The sequence below is a fragment of the Oncorhynchus mykiss genome, chromosome 26 (assembly GCF_013265735.2).
Source record: "Oncorhynchus mykiss isolate Arlee chromosome 26, USDA_OmykA_1.1, whole genome shotgun sequence".
Classification (NCBI taxonomy): Eukaryota; Metazoa; Chordata; class Actinopteri; order Salmoniformes; family Salmonidae; genus Oncorhynchus; species Oncorhynchus mykiss.
Window position 1 is genome coordinate 47212153 of NC_048590.1, and position 22789 is coordinate 47234941.

Sequence of the window (22789 nt, forward strand, 5' to 3'; positions counted from 1 at the left end):
AACGTCCATGTAAGTGCATTGTGGATACGTACAGTTTAGTACTGAAAGGGTGCAGGAATGCCAAATGCCTTACCTGCTCAAGCTTAAAGATGTGCTGATTGAAGTAGTGTTGGAGCCTCTCGTTGGCGAAGTTGATGCAGAACTGCTCAAAGCTGTTGTTTTCGTAGTCCTCAAAGCCAAAGATGTCCAACACTCCGATGGAAAAGATCTGTGAGGGATACATGAGGGTGAAATCTCAATTAACAATATGCTTTTTGACAACAACAAAAAAACAATTCAACATGAAAGTCTAACTGAGAAGGTTTGAGAAGGTTACCAAAGACCCTTAGGCGCATAATGTAAAACCAGGTTGAAGCTGTTCAAACACAACCACTGATGTCACTGATTCCAGAAGGTGGTTCATACTGTGATTTATTAGATCAATAAAACAACTCGTCTCTGCCAAGGTGTTCACGCTCTATTTGAACACCTGTAACAGAAGCATAAAGCCAGTTATTCTGGGCGGAGAGGTGAGCGTCAGGTAGCCTTAGAGAGGTGAGCGTCAGGTAGCCTTAGAGAGGTAGCCTTAGAGAGGTGAGCCTGCAACCGGAGGGTTGCCAGTTCGAATCCTGAGTCCGATGGAAACCAATCTGGCAGGAGGTGAGCTGGCAAAAGGAGGGTAAATGTTGTGCCCTTGAGCAAGGCACTTAACTGCCCCAACAACAGCTCCCTGGGCGCCCAGTGTGGCAGCCCCCCACACCTCCCCAAAACTTGTATATGGATGCAGTAAAGTACTCAAGTAAAAATACAGTAGTTAAAGGGGGTATCTGTACTTTACTATTCACATTTTTGACAACTTTTACCTCACTACATTCCTAAAGAAAATAATGTACTTTTTACTTTTTACTATAAAATGTTCCCTGACAACCAAAAGTACTCATTACATTTTGAATGCTTAGCAGGACGGGAAAATGGTGCAATTGACACACTTATTAAGAGAACATCCCTGGTCATCCCTACTGCCTCTGATCTGGCAGACTCACTTAACACAAATGCTTCTTTTGTGAATGATGTCAGTGTCAGTGTGCCCCTGGCTATCTGTAAATTAAAAAAAAACAAGAAAATGATGCCGTCTGATTTGCTTAATATAAGGACTTTGAAATGGTTTATACTTGCACTTTTGATACTTAAGTATATTTAAAATCAAATACTTTTAGACTCTTACTCAAGTAGGACGATTGGGTACTTTTTCCCACCACTGTATGTATGCGTGTCTTTCGGAGAGGTTGGGTTAAAAGTGGAAGGAAGTAACCTTTTAGTTGGACCTTGAAATTGACCAATCAAGTGATCTTAATCTTAATGAAGTGGAGAGGTGAGCATGTCATCAACGCATGACATGGATATATTATAAGCAGACATAAGTATGTTGTAACAAAGCATGATAGCAGTCACGTTGGTCTTACCTTGGCGCTCTCCTCCAAGTCCCGGTTGTTGAGCAGTGCGTGGTTGATCCGGAACACAATCCAGTCAAACAGTGCGCTGTACAGGGACTTGGCCATGGAGTCTCGCACCGTGCCCGCCTGCAGGAACATACAAAACCACACATCCATGTTACTAGTGAGCTACTCCACCTCACTATTCATCCGTGTTACTAGTGAGCTACTCCACCTCACTATTCATCCGTGTTACTACTGACCTCAAAAGATTGAATGTGAAAGACCTGGGCCCGTATTCACAAAGCATCTCAAAGTAGCAGTTCTCATCCGGGATCAGAACCTCCTCTTATTCATTATGATCAAAAAGACAAAACTGATCCTAGATCAGCACTCCCACTCTGAGACGCTTTGTGAACACGGGCCCTGGTGCCATGGGTGATCAGTTAGGTACGCATGGAATACCCTAAACACTTCCATCAGACAATGGAATCAACTTCACTTGTGTGGATTTCCTGCTTTAATTATACAATGTTCCTAACATCTGGGCCCCATCGGGTTTGGCTTCAAACAAATAACTAATAAACATCTAGAAATCAAGATGCATTTGTTGCTTGTTTTTCTACCTTGCAATCAAACAAGGCTAAATCTCTTCCAATATATACTGAACAAAAATATAAAAACGCCACATGCAACAATTACTATGATTTTTTTTTTTTTTTTTTTTTTGTATGAGTTACATACAGTTCATTGTAAAAAAATCTGATCAAGTGAAATAAATTCATTAGGCCACTTGGGACCAAGGCACACCCACTGGGGAGCTAGGCACAGACAATCAGAATAGGTTTTTCCTCACAAGAGGGCTTTATTACAGACAGAAATACTCCTTGGTTTCATCAGCTGTCTGGGTGGCTGGTCTCACATGATCCCGCAGGTGAAGAAGCCGGATGTGGCGGTCCTGGGCTGGCGTGGTTACACGTGGTACTGCCAAATTCTCTAAAAACGATGTCGGAGGTGGCTGATTTCCTTGAAAATTGTTGCATGTGGCGTTTTATTTAGCCTTGTTTGATTGCAATGTAGAAAAACAAGCAACAAATGCATCTTGATTTCTAGATGTTTATTAGTTATTTGTTTTAAGCCAAACCCGATGGGGCCCAGATGTTAGGAACATTGTATAATTAAAGCAGGAAATCCACACAAGTGAAGTTGATTACATTGTCTGATGGAAGTATCTGATGGAAGTAAACGTCCCTTTTTCAGGACTCTGTCAAAGATAATTCGTAAAAATCTGAATAACTTCACAGATCTTCATTGTAAAGAGTTTAAAAACTGCTTCCTGGGCAGCGCAGTGGTCTAAGGCTGTGCCACTAGAGACTATGGGTTCGAGCCCAAGCTCTGTTGCAGCCGGCCTAGCGTCGTCCGGGTTAGGGAGGGTTTGGCCGGTAGGGATATCCTTGTCTCATCAACTCCTGTGACGGGCAGGGTGCAGTGCATGCTGACCAGGTCGCTAGGCGTACGGTGTTTCCTCCGACACATTGGTGCGGCTGGCTTCCGGGTTGGATGCGCGTTGTGTTAAGAAGCAGTGCGGCTTGGTTGGGTTGTGTTTCGGAGGACGCATAGCTCTCGACATTCATCTCTCCCGAGCCCGTACGGGTGTTGTAGCGATGAGACAAGACATTAACGACTAACAATTGGATACCACGAAATTGGGGAGAAAAAGGGGGTAAATAAATAAAAAATAAAACTGTTTCCCATGCTTGTTCAATGAACCATAAACAGTTAATGAACATGCACCTGTGGAACAGTTGTTAAGACACTAACACCTTACAGACGGTAGGCAATTAAGGTCACAGTTATGAAAACTTAGGACACTAAGAGGCCTTTCTACTGACTTTGAAAAAAATGAAAAAAGAAAGATGCCCAGGGTACCTCCTCATCTGCGTGAACGTGCCTTAGGCATGCTGCCGCGAAGACTGCAGATGTGGCTAGGACAATAAATTGCCATGTCCGTACTGTGAGACGCCTAAGACAGCGCTACAAGGAGACAGGATGGACATCTGATGGTCCTCACAGTGGCAGACCACGTGTAACACCTGCACAGGATCGGTACATCCGAACATCACACCTGTGGGACAGGTACAGGATGGCAACAACAACTGCCCGAGTTACACAAGGAATGCTCAATCCTTTCATCAGTGCTCTGACTGTCCGCAATAGGCTGAGAGAGGCTGGACTGAGGACTTGTAGGCCTGTTGTAAGGCAGGTCCTCACCGGCAACAACGTCGTCAATGGGCAAAATCCCACCGTCGCTGGACCAGACAGGACTGGCAAAAAGTGCTATTCACTGACGGGCCGCGGTTTTGTCTCACCAGGGGTGATGGTCGGATTCGCGTTTATCGTCGAAGGAATGAGCGTTACACCGAGGCCTGTACTCTGGAGCGGAATCGATTTTGGAGGTGGAGGGTCCGTCACGTCCTTGCAGGCAATCTCAACACTGTGCGGAACAGGGAAGAGATCCTCCTCCCTCATGTGGTACCCTTCCTGCAGGCTCATCCTGACATGACCCTCCAGCATGACAATGCCACCAGCCATACTGATCGTTCTGTGCATGATTTCCTACAAGACAGGAATGTCAGTGTTCTGCCATGGCCAGCGAAGAGCCCGGATCTCAATCCCATTGAGCACGTCTGGGACCTGTTGGATGGTATGGTGAAGGCTAGGGCCATTCCCCCCAGAAATGTCCTGGATCTTGCATGTGCCTTGGTGGAAGAGTGGGGTAACATCTCACAGCAAGAACTGGAAAATCTGGTGCAGTCCATGAGGAGGAGCTGCACTGCAGTACTTAATGCAGCTGGTGGCCACACCAGATACTGACTGTTACTTTTGATTTTGACACCTCCTTTGTTCAGGGACACATTATTCAATTTCTGTTAGTCACATGTCTGTGGAACTTGTTCAGTTTATGTCTCAGTTGTGGAATCTTGTTATGTTCATACAAATATTTACACGTTACGTTTGCTGAAAATAAACACAGTTGACAGTGAGATGACGTTTCTTTCTTTGCTGAGTATAGTAACATGGATGAATATTAGACATATGACAAAGACTTGAGTCATGTTCCCAGTCCTCGGTCCCCATCGGTCCTCTGTCCCCGTCACATCAGACTTCTGTCCCCGTCACGTCCGGTCAGTCAGTCCTCTGTCCCCGTCACGTCAGTCCTCTGTCCCCATCTTATTTCCAACTCCGAAATGAAAACGATAAAGTTCTTATTAGATACACTAAGGTAGTGCCCTCCCCGTTTCACGTGCCTAACGAACATGACCCAGGAGATCCGTGGGCAGGGCCATATTCATAAAGTGTCTTAGAGTCGGAGTGCTGGTCTAGGATCAGTGTTGTCATTTTGATCAGAATGAATACGATTACATGGACAGGGGGGACCTGATCTTAGATCAGCGCTCCATGTCTGGTTAATATCTTTCAAGCACAGCATTGTGACTCGTGGCGTGGCAATGGGGCTTCAGCAGGTGGCCACAGGAGGCGAGTCCTGGGCTGGCACCCTGTATTACGTCCCAGCAGCACCTCTCCTGGTCATGATTAATGACATTAGTCTGGCAAATGACCATCAGAGTGACAGAAGCACTACCAATCCAATCTACTGTAGAACAGACACCAATGAAAACATTACCCCTCTGAGGATAGGCAGCTGATAGCATAGAGGTGTCAATGAATGAGGCAATGCATTTTAGAAGGAAATGGAAATAGTGAGAGATATGGTGTAATAGCAAAGTACTAGAGGACGTTTTCACACAAAATTATTACTGATCTAAGTACGGTGTGGAAAACGGGCAATTTCACAATTAACTACAGTATATCGACTATAGACACGAAACATGCAAAATAAGTTAATAACATAACCAAGTTTCTGTTTAGTGAAGGGCTGTTTGTCATCTTCCCTTGCCATGCCTGAATGTCCATTAATCAACCAGGTGAGATAGATTTACCACACACAAAAATGTGACTGAATTGTGTGGGAAGTTAGTATAGTACATTTCCAGTATAAGTGCCTGCAGAGCTTCAGATGTCTACTTTTGCTCAAAACATGCCATTATACAACGGTCCAGCAAAAGTTGAAATGACTGTCTTTTACATAATTTACTACTTTATTTTTAGCGACTACAAAAAGATCTGCCTAGCAACTCCCAAAGATCATACAAAAGTCTTCAAAAGTGAGAGGCCTTTTCATTATTTAAAGGAAGTTGGATTCAGAACATTCCGGTGAGCATCAATCTTTTAAATATCTCAATAACAAAATGGATAAGACCTGATCCAGGAAACGAGGCATATGTCGCAAGTCATGACTTCACAGGAGAGCCGCTTTTTCAAAATGCATTTTTTAGCAGAAATGTCTTGTCAAAAATGTGAGCTTTCATGTGCCTTAATAACAAACTTGTATGCCATCTGTAAATGCAATTGTTAAATTATGAGCCTTGTTGGTTAAACCACAGAAGTTAAACCACAAATGATTGGCTGAGATAATAAGTGGGCTGGAAATGCCGAGAGATGAGTTCGGATTGGTCTGCCATATAGAAGGCTTCTGTCTATTTGAGCTCGTCAGTCTGTGTTGGTAATCCTGTTGAACGGGGCTGCTGTGTTGCTCTCCACCTCCGGGAGGATCAAGTTTTGAAATCAATGTAATTAGAGTATGACAGATAAAGAGATGGAGAAAACACCTCCGGATTACATCTTCAAACTAAGGGCAACCGTGGCATGGCATTCCTGACAGGGAGACACGTCCATCATGCATGATGATGTATACAGGTAAAATAGCTAGCTACATTTTCAGATATTACACATTTCTAATTTTGACAGAAAGTGGTTTCATTTCAAGCTACTGTTAGCTGTCTGGCTGGCTCCCCAACTACTGTTAGCTGTCTGGCTGGCTCCCCAGCTACTGTTAGCTGTCTGGCTAGCTCCCCAGCTACTGTTAGCTGTCTGGCTGGCTCCCCAGCTACTGTTAGCTGTCTGGCTGGCTCCCCAGCTACTGTCAGCTGTCTGGCTGGCTCCCCAGCTACTGTTAGCTGTCTGGCTGGCTCCCCAGCTACTGTTAGCTGTCTGGCTGGCTCCCCAGCTACTGTTAGCTGTCTGGCTGGCTCCCCAGCTACTGTTAGCTGTCTGGCTGGCTCCCCAGCTACTGTTAGCTGTCTGGCTGGCTCCCCAGCTACTGTTAGCTGTCTGGCTGGCTCCCTAGCTTACGTTATTATCCATATCCCAGAGCCGTTTGCTTTTCTAGTTAGAGCCTAATGTTCGCTAGCTAACATTGAATCTGGTTGGTTAGCCCCCCGCACTGTGGCATTGTTGGCACTGTTCATTGTGGTTTAACTAGCTAACGTTAGCTGGCTGACTCGTTAGCTAACGTTACGTGACGTGTGTACAACACCCGTTGAATATGGCCGGTGTCAGTCTGCAAAAAAGCGTAATGAAATTGTTGCCAGTAGAGCTGGTTAGGCTGTTTTCATGTTGTCCATAGGTAAACAAATTATCGGCCAGAGCGTCAAGTATGCGCCCAGAGAGCAAAAATGAGATGGGTGGGGCAAAAGCTTAAGAGGGTGTGAACAACGTTCTGCGACAAAAGTTAATCAACTTTCAAAGCAGAATTACTTTCCCATTGTTCCTCAAATACAGTTTATGATATACCACTTTGTAGCTCTGTAAAAAACACAATTTCAAATGTTCCTCCATAAGACTGAATCCAGGTGGTGAGTCACAATTAGAGAGAAAACAAATCCATGGTACTTGAGTTTTCAAGGAGTAAAATACCAGTTGAGACTACAGGGCGAATGAGTAAAAGTTCACTGTTGCAACCGTTACAACAATGTTTACAGAAAGGACCACCCAAAGAGCTGCCAGAACAATCAGCACTGTTTGTTCATATAAAATGGATCCTAAACAGCTGGAACGAGGGCGTAGCTGTGTTTTGCATTATATGGTTGATAAAGTAGCGGTCTTGTGGATTATTAAAGTTTTGTGTAGTGAGGAAGTTTGTTGTATGCTGTGATATGGCATAGCCACATGCTAGTTGGGGAGGTAGAAAAGGATCGACTTTGTGGAAAAGATTTAGATAAAATACCCATCCAACATGTGGACATACTGTAGGTGTAAATAACTAAAAATAATATGCAATTATACTAAAAATAATAATTATACTTTAGAATTACACTTAAAAGAATAAGCCTTTGATTTCCACTTTGTGAGCTTGTTGGTCAGTCTTTCAGCTGAGTCTTGTCTGCATTACATGGCCGTAGTGTGTTTGTTTTCAGAGAATCCCTCTCTGGTTTCTGTAAACAAACTAAGCAGCTCTCTGATGCTGCAGCCTTTGTGGACTAGCATTGAGGAAAAGGAACTTGTGCCATTGGATTGAGAGCTGTGGCAGTCTTTCTCAAAAGGGACTTTTTTCAGTAGCTTGGTGTAAGGCTGACTTGCACATTTCAAGGATACTTTTTTAGTGAACTTAAAACCATATCTAGGTGTTTGCATGGTTACAAGCCCCCTCCCATTAAAGGGGGTCTGCTCGGTAGGGCCAGTGGAACTAACAGCTCTACACACAGCCACTTCCCACTCAGTGTTTCCAAGGTCAAAATGATAGATGTGGTGTATGAGTGCATGTGCGCGCGTGTGTGTGTGTGTAGCTGTGAGTTCTGCTGGCCCTGCAGAGCAGACCCCTTTTAACGGCCCTGACATCCGCCATGGCCTACCCCACTGTAGACATCAATCTGATCCCTCAACTATCCACACCCAACCAGACAGACAGACGACAGAGACTGACAAACAGACCAGCTCTGACTCCAGCTCCTTCACAGCCTGCCCTGGGACTGGGACCCAGTGTTTCCCCTATATCGTTATTTAGATAGGCAGGGTGCCTACTATTCCTTAGCATTTACCAATGCAGAATAATGCAATATGTCTTGATGATCAAATTTTCAAGAATACTTTGGGATTGGGTTGAGGAATGGTACATCTTGAGGTAAGGTGGAGTATTTGACTGTGCCTCTTCGTTGCACTAAGGGTTGAGAATGTTTGGGATGAGTTTCATGTTTGTGCTGTTGACTTGGTCTCACCTCAGCCAGTTTGTAGGGCACGATCAGCCTCTCTCCCACTGTCATGGTCTTCCTCGTCGTCAGGGCTTCAAATAGCATCTCCTCCTTGACCTGTACAGAAAAGAGACCACAATTCATTTCACAGTTGAAAGCAATTTCTGTTTCAGAAACACAAAGCCCATTCTTCTTCTGTACACACACCAAGCCCTACAACAGCTTTCATTCAGCCGAATGTTTTAGGTAATGAGGGTGGATATGTGCCCTGCTATGTTTAGTGGGACGGGCACTCACGCTCATGAGAAAGACTTATTCCTAGTTATTGAAGAGGGCCAGTGGCCTGCACTATCCCATTAACATCCTGGAACTAGAGGGGAGAAGAGGTCCCAGCACAGTGCACTTCTCTTGGATGTAGACTATGTCCCAACTCGGGTTCCTGGAACTAGAGGGGAGAAGAGGTCCCAGCACAGTGCACTTCTCTTGGATGTAGACTATGTCCCAACTCGGGTTCCTGGAACTAGAGGGGAGAAGAGGTCCCAGCACAGTGCACTTCTCTTGGATGTAGACTATGTCCCAACTCGGGTTCCTGGAACTAGAGGGGAGAAGAGGTCCCAGCACAGTGCACTTCTCTTGGATGTAGACTATGTCCCAACTCGGGTTCCTGGAACTAGAGGGGAGAAGAGGTCCCAGCACAGTGCACTTCTCTTGGATGTAGACTATGTCCCAACTCGGGTTCCTGGAACTAGAGGGGAGAAGAGGTCCCAGCACAGTGCACTTCTCTTGGATGTAGACTATGTCCCAACTCGGGTTCCTGGAACTAGAGGGGAGAAGAGGTCCCAGCACAGTGCACTTCTCTTGGATGTAGACTATGTCCCAACTCGGGTTCCTGGAACGTTCAATACATTCCCTGGTTTAACAGAAAACCTGGTTGTAGGATTACAGATTTCCTGCTTTATTTCCTCCTCATTCCTGGGAATCTTACAAAACGGGATATCGGGAAAGCCAGGGAATTTACTGAACGTTCCAGGAATTGTGCAACCCTAGTGGAGGAATCACAGCAACACTTTATCTGAAGGTACTTAAATACTGATTACAAACCATCTCATATTTGAAATCACAAGTAAGCTGTATAAATCATTACACATCTCATTTATCTATTATTTTAACATTATTATAAAATGAATTTCCATTTATCTGTAAGATGCTTGACTGACTCTGACCCAACCCATTTGGGGAACATATGTTCTTTCACATGAGCACAAGCCATGTTCCTTAGCCACTAGCTGCTCCTGTTGCTTTCCTGCAAACCTCAACGATGGTTGGATCAGTATTCTGAGAATACATCTGCCCTTATAAGTCCTGACTTCTGTCCCTTCACAGCACATGTTCACTGGAAAAACGATCCTTCATAAACTGAGGCAGAGAGAGAAAAATAGTGTTGTGCCTACAGAATATTTGTAGACGGATGACAGAATTAGAAATGATGTAATTACACGCTGCATGCAAACCAAATTCCTGACCGAGGAATTGCATTTTCCACCGAGTGGCTTGGTACTGAAAAGCCTTGCGCACAGCACAGTATGTCACTGCAAAAGCATCTGAAAACATCCTGACTCTGAGAAACAAAGTGCTTGTGTGGATGGGAACACATTTGAAGACTAGATTTCCACACTACGTAGGTCTCATTCAATCAACTTCTGTTGTATCCATTATAAAACAAGAAAATTAAAAATACAATTATATAAAGCCTTTCCTTTCTTGAACTTTAACTCACACGCGTATTTTCTTACTAGCACCGACTTGGTTGATAGATCCTTTATTGAGAAGAAATGGACTATGGCTGTGATACGTGGTCGTCTCACCTAGCCATCTTAACATAAATGCATTAACTTCTTTGGGACTGGGGGGCAGTATTGAGTAGCTTGGATGAATAAGGTGCCCAGAGTAAACTACCTGCTACTCAGGGCCAAAAGCTAGAATATGCATATAATTAGTAGATTTGGATAGAAAACACTCTGAAGTTTCTAAAACTGTTTGAATAATGTCTGAGTATAACAGAACTCATATGGCAGGCAAGAACCTGAGAAAAAATCCAACCAGGAAGTGGGAAATATGAGGTTTGTAGTTTTTCCAAGTCATTGCCTATCGAATATACAGTGTCTATGGGGTCATATTGCACTTCCTAAGGCTTCCACTAGATGTCAACAGTCTTTAGAACCTTGTTTCAGGCTTCTACTATGAAGGGGGAGCGAATAACAGCTGTTTGAACCTGTCTGGCAGAAAGCCATTAGTTTAGTCACGCGCACAACCGTGAGAGCGAGCTACGTTCCTTTTCATTTCTAAAGACAAAGGAATGATCCAGTTAGAATATTATTGAAGATTTATGATAAAAACATCCTAAAGATTGATTATATACATCGTTTGACATGTTTCTACGAACTGTAATGGAACTGTTTTGACTTTTCGTCTGAACTAAGTGCCTGCCCTGCGCCTTGTGAATTTGGATTTGTGAACTAAACGCGCAAACAAAAAGGAGGTATTAGGACATAAATGATGGACTTTATCGAACAAAACAAACATTTATTGTGGAACTGGAATTCCTGGGAGTGCATTCCAATGAAGATCATCAAAGGTAAGTTAATATTTATAACGCTATTTCTGAGTTTTGTGACACCTCTCCTTGGTTGAAAAATGTATATGTTTTTCTGTAGCTAGGCACTGACCTAACATAATTGCATGGTGTGCTTTTACCGTAAAACTTTTTTGAAATCTGACACAGCGGTTGCATTAAGGAGAAGTTTATCGTTAATTGTGTGTTTAACACTTGTATCTTTCATCAATGTTTGTGATGAGTATTTCTGTAATTTGATGTGGCTCTCTGCACTTTCACCGGATGTTTGTTTGAGACAATGCATTTCTGAACATAACGCACCAATTTCAAATGAGGTTTTTGGACATAAAGATGATCTTTATCGAACAAAACACACATTTATTGTCTAACATGGAGTCCTGGGAGTGCCATCCGGTGAAGATCATCAAAGGTTAGGGATTAATTTTAACGCTATCTCTGTCTTTAGTGACACCTCTCCTTCTTTGGAAAATGGCTGTATGTTTTTCAGTGGCTAGACTCTGACCTAACATAATCGCAAGGTGTGCTTTTGCCGTAAAGCCTTTTTGAAATCAGACACTGTGGCTGGATTGACGAGAAGTTTATCTTTAAAATGGTGTATAATACTTGTATGTTTGAGGAATTTTAATTATGAGATTTCTGTTGTTTTGAATTTGGCGCCCTGTAATTTCACTGGCTGTTGCCGAGGTGGGACGCTACCGTCCCACATATCCCAGAGAAGTTAACTGTAAGTGGATCTGGATAAGAGCATCTGCTAAATGACTAACATGTCAAATGTAAACATAATAAGGAATCATTTCAACAGTAACACGCTTACCTCTAACAGTTCTGAGACAGTAACAGGCTTACCTCTAACAGTTCTGAGACAGTAGGTAGGACTTCTGGATTGCAGATGTCAATGGAGTCATCTCGGTAGGTCTTCTTCTTGTAGCGGATGTTCCCCAGGTGAAGAATGGCCGACAACAGAGAAAATATCCTGTGGGACAGAAACAAGGCTCGTGTCACCACAGAAACCTGGCTCGTTACAGAAACCTGGCTCGTTACAGAAACCTGGCTCGTTTCAACACAGAAACCTGGCTTGAGCATTTGGACAGCGTATCCTGGTAATTTACCTGTGACTATGATTCCTTTGCCAGTGTTTGTAATTTCAGTGTATGTGTCAGTGTGCGTACGAGCAGTGAGATTTAGTGTGTGTGTGTGTGTGCACTCACTGTTTGCGCGTGGCAGGCAGGAATCCCACCATCTCCATGGCCAGCTGCAGTCTCTCAAAGTCATGCTTCAGGTCCTCCCCTTCCACTGTGAAGCAGTCCTGCATGGGCCAATGACAGGAAACCAGGTGTTATCAGTGTCCATATGGCACCCATTTTGGCTTTACCACATAATGGCCTACCACATGGTAGCCATTTTGGCTCAAACAACACTGCAACTGTAGCACAAATCAGGGCGACTGCCAAACAGTAAGTCAGCCCAGTGTGCTCAGCAGAGCGGATACAGTAGGTGCTGTACTAGCCAGTACTGTGCCTTCACCAACACAACATACTGTACCAGCGACTAACATAAGAGATAATGTCCACCCAAGAAGTGAAGATGACTTTTAGTGACAGGCTTCTCCTAAGACAAATCAGTGGCATGACACAGAGACAAGCTGAGTGACTTATAAGAGCATGTCATAAGGAAGTTCGGTCTAACAAACCGGAGACAGAGATGCATTTCTGGTCAGATTTTAGCGGGCTGGTGAACGACAGCATATGTATGTTCTGCTCATGCAGTGGAAAATTCAGCTGGCTTTTTCTGCTAAACTTTCAGGGGAAATGTGGCATGCTGGCAAAGGCAATAAGAGGAGTAGCAATTTATGACAGTGCCTTTACAGGGTATGCAGGGGAAAGTGCCTTTACAGGATCTGTAGGGGAAAGTGCCTTTACAGGTTCTGCAGGGGAAAGTGCCTTTACAGGGTCTGCAGGGGAAAGTGCCTTTACAGGGTCTGCAGGGGAAAGTGCCTTTACAGGATCTGCAGGGGAAAGTGCCTTTACAGGGTATGCAGGGGAAAGTGCCTTTACAGGATCTGCAGGGGAAAGTGCCTTTACAGGATCTGCAGGGGAAAGTGCCTTTACAGGTTCTGCAGGGGAAAGTGCCTTTACAGGTTCTGCAGGGGAAAGTGCCTTTACAGGATCTGCAGGGGAAAGTGCCTTTACAGGGTATGCAGGGGAAAGTGCCTTTACAGGGTCTGCAGGGGAAAGTGCCTTTACAGGATCTGCAGGGGAAAGTGCCTTTACAGGTTCTGCAGGGGAAAGTGCCTTTACAGGTTCTGCAGGGGAAAGTGCCTTTACAGGGTCTGCAGGGGAAAGTGCCTTTACAGGGTATGCAGGGGAAAGTGCCTTTACAGGGTCTGCAGGGGAAAGTGCCTTTACAGGATCTGCAGGGGAAAGTGCCTTTACAGGATCTGCAGGGGAAAGTGCCTTTACAGGATCTGCAGGGGAAAGTGCCTTTACAGGGTATGCAGGGGAAAGTGCCTTTACAGGATCTGCAGGGGAAAGTGCCTTTACAGGGTCTGCAGGGGAAAGTGCCTTTACAGGTTCTGCAGGGGAAAGTGCCTTTACAGGTTCTGCAGGGGAAAGTGCCTTTACAGGTTCTGCAGGGGAAAGGCTGTGGAGAGAAAACAATATGGAAGAGGAGAGTTTTGTATACCTCATTGTACCTGGATACCCATGAGGCTTCTAATGAGGTGCACACACACACACACACACACACACACACACACACACACACACACACACACACACACACACGTGGTGTGTAGCACTGCAGGCAGCATGTTCTCTTTAACAGGTTTAATTCACCTGGCTTCAGTCCCAGAGTTACATCAACTAGGGCATCCAACTCCATGATTACATGCAAAGGACAGTAATGACAATCTAGCGATAGTGCAAGGCTAGCAACAAGTTCCGCTAGCATGCTAGCAATTTTTTTTAAATGGTATCCACAAGCAATGCAATTTGCATGCTGACTGCAGGAAAGTCCCACCAGAGCGGTTGCCAGAGACTTTAACATTAATTTCTCTACCATAAGCCGCCTCAAACGTTGTTTTAGAGAATTTGGAAGTATGGCCAATCGGCCTCACAACCACAGACAACGTGTAAGTGTTTTGCTGACGTCAACGCTGTGAACAGAGCGCCCCATGGTGGCGGTGGGGTTATGGTATGGGCAGGCATGAGAAACGGACAACAAACACAATTGCATATTTTCGATTGCAATTTGAAAAGACAGATACCTTGACGAGATACTGAGGCCCATTGTCGTGCCATTCATCCGCCACCATCATCTTATGTTTCAGCATGATAATGCAAGGTCCCATGTCGCAAGGATCTGTACACAATGCCTGGAAGCTGAAAATGACCCAGTTCTTCCATGGCCTGCATACTCACTAGACAAGTCACCCATTGAGCACGTTTGGGATGCTCTGGATTGATGTGTACAACAGCGTGTTCCAAGTCCCGCCAATATCCAGCAACTTCGCACGGCCATTGAAGAGGATTGGGGCAACATTCCACAGGCCACAACCAACAGCCTGATCACCTCTATGTGAAGGAGTTGTGTCACGCTGCATGAGGCAAATGGTGGTCACACCAGATACTGACTGGTTTTCTGGTCCACACCACTAACTTTAAGGTATCTGTGACCAAGATGCATATCTGTATTCCCAGTCATGTGAAATCTGTAGATTAGGGCCTAATTTAATTATTTAAATTGACCGATTTCCTTATATTAACTAACTCAGTCAAATCTTTGAAATTGTTGCATGTTGTGTTTATATTTAGTTCAGTATAGATAAAGAGTCTCATTGCCAAAATCCCCAAATATCCCTTTAAGGCAGGGGGTAGGCAGTTCCAGTCCTCGGGCCTCTTGGCTGCACAGTTTTGCCCCAGTCCCAGCTAACACACCTGACTGCAATAATCACCTAATCATGATCTTCAGTTTAGAATGAGATTTGATTGACCAGCTGTGTTTGTTAGGGATGGAGAAAAGAGTGACACCAATCAGCCCCTGGAGGACTGGAGTGGACCACCCCTGCTTTAAGGTCATAGTGAAATGAGAAAGATAGGCAGCAACTGAAATGATTACATAAGATGGTGCCGATCCTTCCCTGTCATCAGGGCTCGAGTTATAGTGGGATCTACTGTACACAACAGATGGTCTTTTTGGACTCATCATGGAACATACAGTTAGTGTACTTTGAGGTGTGAAAACGTCTGAATAACTTTGGCTTTGAGGTGACCCTTGGTGAATGAGAGTGTGAATCAGATTGCTTACAACACCAGGAGGGCAGAATGTGTGGATAGAGATCAGCTGGTAAGGAAATGGCATCCTCTCCAGAGGAATACAAACACACCACACAGCTGTTGCTTACACACACACACACACACACACACACACACACACACACACTCACTCTACAGGGGGAAATTAAAGGTATATTTCCAGATTGACACTTCATGCATTGCATAGCTCACACTCCTCTAGAATTCCACAATGTCAGTGAAGGGTAGAAAAACAACGAACGACAGCGTCTTTGATACACAGTATATTACAGTGCTAATACAATAGAACTATCATTAGACAATGATCATAATGTACTACTATGTATATAGAGCCGTAATATTCCAATACTGCAAGAGTGCCAATTCTTTCAGTGGTATCTTGTACATGATTTGACTATCCTTTCTTTAAATGACAAGACAGTAGATAATAATTCCGTGTTCAACATTCCCCAGAGCTATTTTCCTGGAACAAAGTAGTAGCCTTGCCTGTCCCCTTGTTGCAGATGTGCAGCACATCAACACAAAACCACAAACACATACCTGGAGACATTGGGGGAAATGTCTTGGCATGTACTGTGATCGATGAGATGATTGGTGAAGCACTACACTGATTCAAGGCTATGGAATATGCATATGGTGAGCATGCCATTCACAGACAACCAGAACACCCATCACTACATCAATCAGCACACCCCAACCCAGACACCTGTAGCCAGGCTGTATCAGCACACCCCAACTCAGACACCTGTAGCCAGGCTGTATCAGCACACCCCAACCCAGACACCTGTAGCCAGGCTGTATCAGCACACCCCAACTCAGACACCTGTAGCCAGGCTGTATCAGCACACCCCAACTCAGACACCTGTAGCCAGGCTGTATCAGCACACCCCAACCCAGACACCTGTATCAGCATACCCCAACCCAGACACCTGTAGCCAGGCTATATCAGCACACCCCAACCCAGACACCTGTAGCCAGGCTGTATCAGCACACCCCAACCCAGACACCTGTAGCCAGGCTGTATCAGCACACCCCAACCCAGACACCTGTAGCCACGCTGTATCAGCACACCCCAACCCAGACACCTGTAGCCAGGCTGTATCAGCACACCCCAACCCAGACACCTGTAGCCACGCTGTATCAGCACACCCCAACCCAGACACCTGTAGCCAGGCTGTATCAGCACACCCCAACTCAGACACCTGTAGCCAGGCTGTATTGTCATCGCCTGCTCAGGATGACTATTTATCCATCTATGCTAACATGGGAGGCTTGTTGGCTCAAAATGGAAACTTGTTGACATAGCCCCACAGAAGGTGACCTTGATCCTCCATTGTGGTTGAGAGTCAGTGCCCAGGTAGCAGGCCACACAGACGGACACAATCATTTGAATAGAGCTCCCCCTCCATGTTCCACTGCCTTCTGATTGGGTCAAAAGTTCACAAGTCATCAATCCTATGGTGGTCAAGAGCAGGAAAGCTCTGAACAATCGACTGTCCATGTGAGCTTGCTGCCTGGATGCATGACACACACACGCACACACACACACACACACACACGCACACACACACACACACACACACACATAATAGGAGGCTGCTGAGGGGAGTACAGGCTCCTAATGTCTGGAATAAATGGAAACCAGGTGTTTGATGTGTTTGATAACATTCCATTTACTCCATTCCAGCCATTACTATGAGTCCGTCCTCCCTAATTAAGGTGCCACAGGCCGCCTGTGACACACACACAAACACACGGGGGAGGGGTCACGGGTCAGCTACTGTGAGGCTATGTCAACAAGTACCGGGGCAAACAGGGGAATGTTTGGACGGCTGTTTATCGTCATGCTCTCATTCAATCTGCCCAAAGTGTTTGTTGGCAGATTCTGACCAGGATACTCCAGGTTCCCTGTATTAATATTAACACTGGTTCATGGCTGAGTGAGTGGTGACCCAGGGTACCGGTGTGTGTGTGGTGACCCAGGGTACCGGTGTGTGTGGGGTGTGTGTGTATGGTTGGCATACTGTACTAGTAGCATCCTCACTAAGGTGGGTACTAGAGGTCGACCGATTATGATTTTTCAACGCCGATACCGATTATTCAAGGACCAAAAAAAGGCTATACGGATTAATCGGTCGATTTAAAATAAATGACAATTACAACAATACTGAATGAACACTTATTTTAACTTAATATAATACATCAATAAAATCAATTTAGCCTCAAATAAATAATGAAAAATGTTCAATTTGGTTTAAATAATGCAAAAACAAAGTGTTGGAGAAGAAAGTAAAAGTGCAATATGTGCCATGTAAGAAAGCTAACATTTAAGTTCCTTGCTCAGAACATGAGAACATATGAAAGCTGGTGGTTCCTTTTAACAGGTTGTAGTTATTATAGGAATTATAGGACTATTTCCCTCTATACCATTTGTATTTCATTAACCTTTTACTATTGGATGTTCTTATAGGCACTTTAGTATTGCCAGTGTAACAGTATAGCTTCCGTCCCTCTCCTTGCTCCTCCCTGGGCTCAAACCAGCAACACAACGACAACAGCCACCATTGAAGCAGCGTTACACATGCAGAGCAAGGGGAACAACCACCCCAAGGCTCAGAGCGAGTGACGTTTGAAACGCTATTAGCACGCGCTAACTAGCTAGCCATTTCACTTCGGTTACACCAGCCTCATCTCGGGAGTTGATAGGCTTGAAGTCATAAACAGCGCAATGCTTGACGCACAACGAAAAGCTGCTGGCAAAATGCACGAAAGTGCTGTTTGAATGAATGTTTACGCGCCTGCTTCTGCCTACCACCGCTCAGTCAGATACTTAGATACTTGTATGCTCAGTCAGATTATATGCAATTCAGGACACGCTAGACAATATCTAGTAATATTATCAACCATGTGTAGTTAACTAGTAACTAGTAGTTTTTTTTATAAAGATAAGTTTAATGCTAGCAACTTACCTTGGCTTACTGCATTCGCGTAACAGGCAGTCTCCTTGTGGAGTGCAACGAGAGAGAGGCAGGTCGTTATTGCGTTGGACTAGTTAACTGTAAGGTTGCAAGATTGGATCCCCCGAGCTGACAAGGTGAAAATCTGTCGTTCTGCCCCTGAACAGGGCAGTTAACCCACTGTTCCTAGGCCGTCATTGAAAATAAGAATGTGTTCTTAACTGACTTGCCTAGTTAAATAAAAGTCATAAAAAAATAATAATAATAATAAATGAAAAAAAATCGTCGCCCAAAAATACGGATTTACGATTGTTATGAAAACTTGAAATCGGCCCTGATTAATCGGCCATTCCGATTAATCGGTCGACCTCTAGTGGGTACTGTAGGCATAGATAAGGGGTTTCTAACTCCTGGTACAGGAGATACTGACTGTCCAGCCCAGCACTAAGACACCTGTTTTAAATCATGAACTGATCATGGTCTTCCATCTGAACCACATCTTGCTGAGTCAGGTGTGTTAGAGCTGGTCTTCCATCTGAACCACATCTTGCTGAGTCAGGTGTGTTAGAGCTTGTCTAGAGCGAAAGCCTGCATACCCAGTATCTCTCCGGGACTGAAGTAGGAGGCCCCTGGTTTACAGACTATCCTTCCATCTGGTCAATGACCAAATAAGCCAAACACAAGATCTTTCCATCTATTCAATCAATCTAGTCAACAACCAAATAAGCCAATCAGAATATATGTTTCCATCTATTCAATCAATCTAGTCAACGACCAAATAAGCCAAACAAGACGATGTTTCCATCCAGTCAACGACCAAATAAGCCAACCAGAAGATCAGAACAGAGATCGAAGGAACAGAGACTGGGACAGGCAACACACAACTGAGGAAGTGGACACACCCCAAACCAGGAAGAATAACAACAAAAGGGAAAAGCAAGGAGAAAGGCGTGTGGTAGGGCACAGAATGTGACAGGGGCACACGTACTTGTGAGGACAATGTAGTTGTGAGGGAGAAGCCAGTGATTATTAGTTTTGATAATCAAAACTCCTACAGGTGATTTGGTGAACACTCAACACAGTCCCGCCCAGAGAGATGTATACTGACCGCTTCGCTCTCATAGTAATTCTCCCAGTGCAGTCTCAGGACTTTCTTTGTCATCTGGAGAGGGTTAAAAAGGTAGAGTAGATGGGGTTAGGGTTAGGCAGCGCAGCATTCCATACACCACACACACACACTCTACACATGGGACTGGAAGGGACATGCAGTTAGTAGAAGGAATGGAGTCATATTTAGACGTCGTGTTGGGGCCCATCCTACACACACACACTCAATGCACACACACTCTCAATGCACACACACACACTCTCAATGCACACACACACACTCTCAATGCACACACTCTCAATGCACACAAACACACTCAATGCACACAAACACACAGACAGAAGCACGGGACATAGAACACATGGTGAGAAACCGATGGGGATGAAATATGTTTTCATTCTGACACCATACATACAGTATGCTAAGCTAATAGAACCACTGAAATTAGCCATAGGATTATTCTAATGTGTGGTGACTGCATTATGACGAATAAGGGAAAAACATATGGAGAGAGATGCTATAGCTATGAGAAGAAATTGCTCAGTTTCAAAATGGCTTATTTGGCCTGTAAACAGACTGTCTGAACCCCTTAGAATGTGAAGTTGTGAAATACTGTAAATTGTTCTGAGTGACTGTGTTACAATATACACTTTGGAAAAGAGAGAGAGTGAGAAAGAGAGAGAGTGACCACACACCAGAGAAATGGAAGGAATTCACACCCTTCTCAGAATGGGCGTCAGGTTGTCAGAGTGGGGGGAGGGGGGGGCTGGATCTCTATGTTATGATATAAACATCTCTGGAGCTGGCAGAGGTGCAACAAGTTTTGAACATCATCAACATTACACACTTTGCACCCCGCTTGTAATGGTTTTGTGTGTGTGTGTGTGTGTGTGTGTGTGTGTGTGTGTGTGTGTGTGTGTGTGTGTGTGTGTGTGTGTGGGGTGTGTGTGTGTGTGTGTGTGTGGGGTGTGTGGTGTGTGTGTGTGTGTGTGTGTGTATATAATCTGCATGTGTATCAGCTTGTAATGGGTTTGTCAGCTTGGCATGACAGAGGGGTAGACACAGAGGGGTAGACCAGCCAGTCAGCTTTTCCATCTGCATGTTTATAAGTGTGTGTGTTCTTTTGTGATTGGTTAGACTGGGTTGGATCCCCTTGGGATTAGAGGAGCGGGGATAACAGAGATTGCAGAGTGTTGTGAGAGCATATTGACAGTCATAGGGAGTGTGTGTGTGACAGACACGGAGAGTGACCCTGTCGTGCTGCAGGTCCCACACACACACACACACACACACACAAAGACATCCACATGTAGATATGCAAACCCACATGTACATAGACTCCACAGACCAACAAACATCCACGCGCCAAAAGCCAGCAGATTAACTGAGCCACAAGGCAGTGTCATGGTAATGAGAGGGCCCAGTGCCTTGTCTCTCTCTCTGGTGGGCTGAGGGATGAGGCTCTGTTAAAGCCTCTGTGTGTGAGAGAGACTATAGGAGCTGCTGAAAGGCACCAACAATGTAATGTTTCCTCTGCTTCCTGTTTGCGGAGAGAGAGAGTAAGAGGGAGAGAAATAGGTCTGGTCGACATCCACTGTGGGCCTCTGGGAACAGCCGTGATTCACACAGACGACACACACACACAAAACCCAGAAACAACTAGTCAGTCAGAAAGACAATATACACAAACCTTTTGGTACAGACACAGAGACAAAACCCAGAGACAACCATGTGTCATGCACAGACAGACAGTCAGACAGACTCAGTCAGATACATCTCGTCCAATCAGCAGTGCGTGAGAAGGGGCTACACTTGGCTACAGTGTTGAAGTCCTACTGGATCTCTCACCTGGTTGAGGTAATGATATTCTTCAGGCTTTTTGAGGTGAAAGGTGCTCCTCTCCTCCTCACTTGCTCCTGCCAGCAGGTAGTAAAACACATGGTAGTTCCTGAAAGGCAAGCAGGTCAGAAAACATTAACACCACTTTACATTGTTTATTACTAACAAACAAACTGGATTGTCCAATAGGAACAAAGTTGTCTCATTGAGTGTGAGTGTGTGTGTGTATGGACGTGTTTAACTACAGTGCCTTGCGAAAGTATTCGGCCCCCTTGAACTTTGCAACCTTTTGCCACATTTCAGGCTTCAAACATAAAGATATAAAACTGTATTTTTTTTGTGAAGAATCAACAACAAGTGGGACACAATCATGAAGTGGAACGACATTTATTTGATATTTCAAACTTTTTTAACAAATCAAAAACTGAAAAATTGGGCGTGCAAAATTATTCAGCCCCTTTACTTTCAGTGCAGCAAACTCTCTCCAGAGGTTCAGTGAGGATCTCTGAATGATCCAATGTTGACCTAAATGACTAATGATGATAAATACAATCCATCTGTGTGTAATCAAGTCTCCGTATAAATGCACCTGCACTGTGATAGTCTCAGAGGTCCATTAAAAGCGCAGAGAGCATCATGAAGAACAAGGAACACACCAGGCAGGTCTGAGATACTGTTGTGAAGAAGTTTAAAGCCGGATTTGGATACAAAAAGATTTCCCACGCTTTAAACATCCCAAGGAGCCCTGTGCAAGCGATAATATTGAAATGGAAGGAGTATCAGACCACTGCAAATCTACCAAGACCCGGCCGTCCCTCTAAACCTTCAGCTCATACAAGGAGAAGACTGATCAGAGATGCAGCCAAGAGGCCCATGATCACTCTGGATGAACTGCAGAGATCTACAGCTGAGGTGGGACTCTGTCCATAGGACAACAATCAGTCGTATATTGCACAAATCTGGCCTTTATGAAAGAGTGGCAAGAAGAAAGCCATTTCTTAAAGATATCCATAAAAAGTGTTGTTTAAAGTTTGCCACAAGCCACCTGGGAGACACACCAAACATGTGGAAGAAGGTGCTCTGGTCAGATGAAACCAAAATTGAACTTTTTGGCAACAATGCAAAACGTTATGTTTGGCGTAAAAGCAACACAGCTCATCACCCTGAACACACCATCCCCACTGTCAAACATGGTGGTGGCAGCATCATGGTTTGGGCCTGCTTTTCTTCAGCGGGGACAGGGAAGATGGTTAAAATTGATGGGAAGATGGATGGAGCCAAATACAGGACCATTCTGGAAGAAAACCTGATGGAGTCTGCAAAAGACCTGAGACTGGGACGGAGATTTGTCTTCCAACAAGACAATGATCCAAAACATAAAGCAAAATCTACAATGGAATGGTTCAAAAATAAACATATCCAGGTGTTAGAATGGCC

At 44.6% G+C, this 22789-nt stretch overlaps 1 protein-coding gene across 13 annotated transcripts in view; it reads right to left on the reverse strand.

The window, feature by feature from the left end:
• LOC110506951 (unconventional myosin-IXAa) overlaps positions 1-22789 on the reverse strand; it is a 196555-nt gene that overhangs the window by 74985 nt on the left and 98781 nt on the right. For 12 of the 13 annotated variants that reach the window (XM_036963813.1, XM_036963823.1, XM_036963816.1 and 9 more), the window contains exons 5-11: positions 21362-21461; positions 19514-19567; positions 12344-12441; positions 11982-12108; positions 8528-8617; positions 1443-1559; positions 74-208 (exon numbers count right to left, since the gene is read on the reverse strand). In XM_036963813.1, coding sequence (XP_036819708.1) covers positions 74-208; positions 1443-1559; positions 8528-8617; positions 11982-12108; positions 12344-12441; positions 19514-19567; positions 21362-21461 — 721 coding nt within the window. The remainder of the gene's footprint in view (positions 1-73; positions 209-1442; positions 1560-8527; positions 8618-11981; positions 12109-12343; positions 12442-19513; positions 19568-21361; positions 21462-22789) is intronic. The other variant, XM_036963820.1, reaches the window with a different exon arrangement.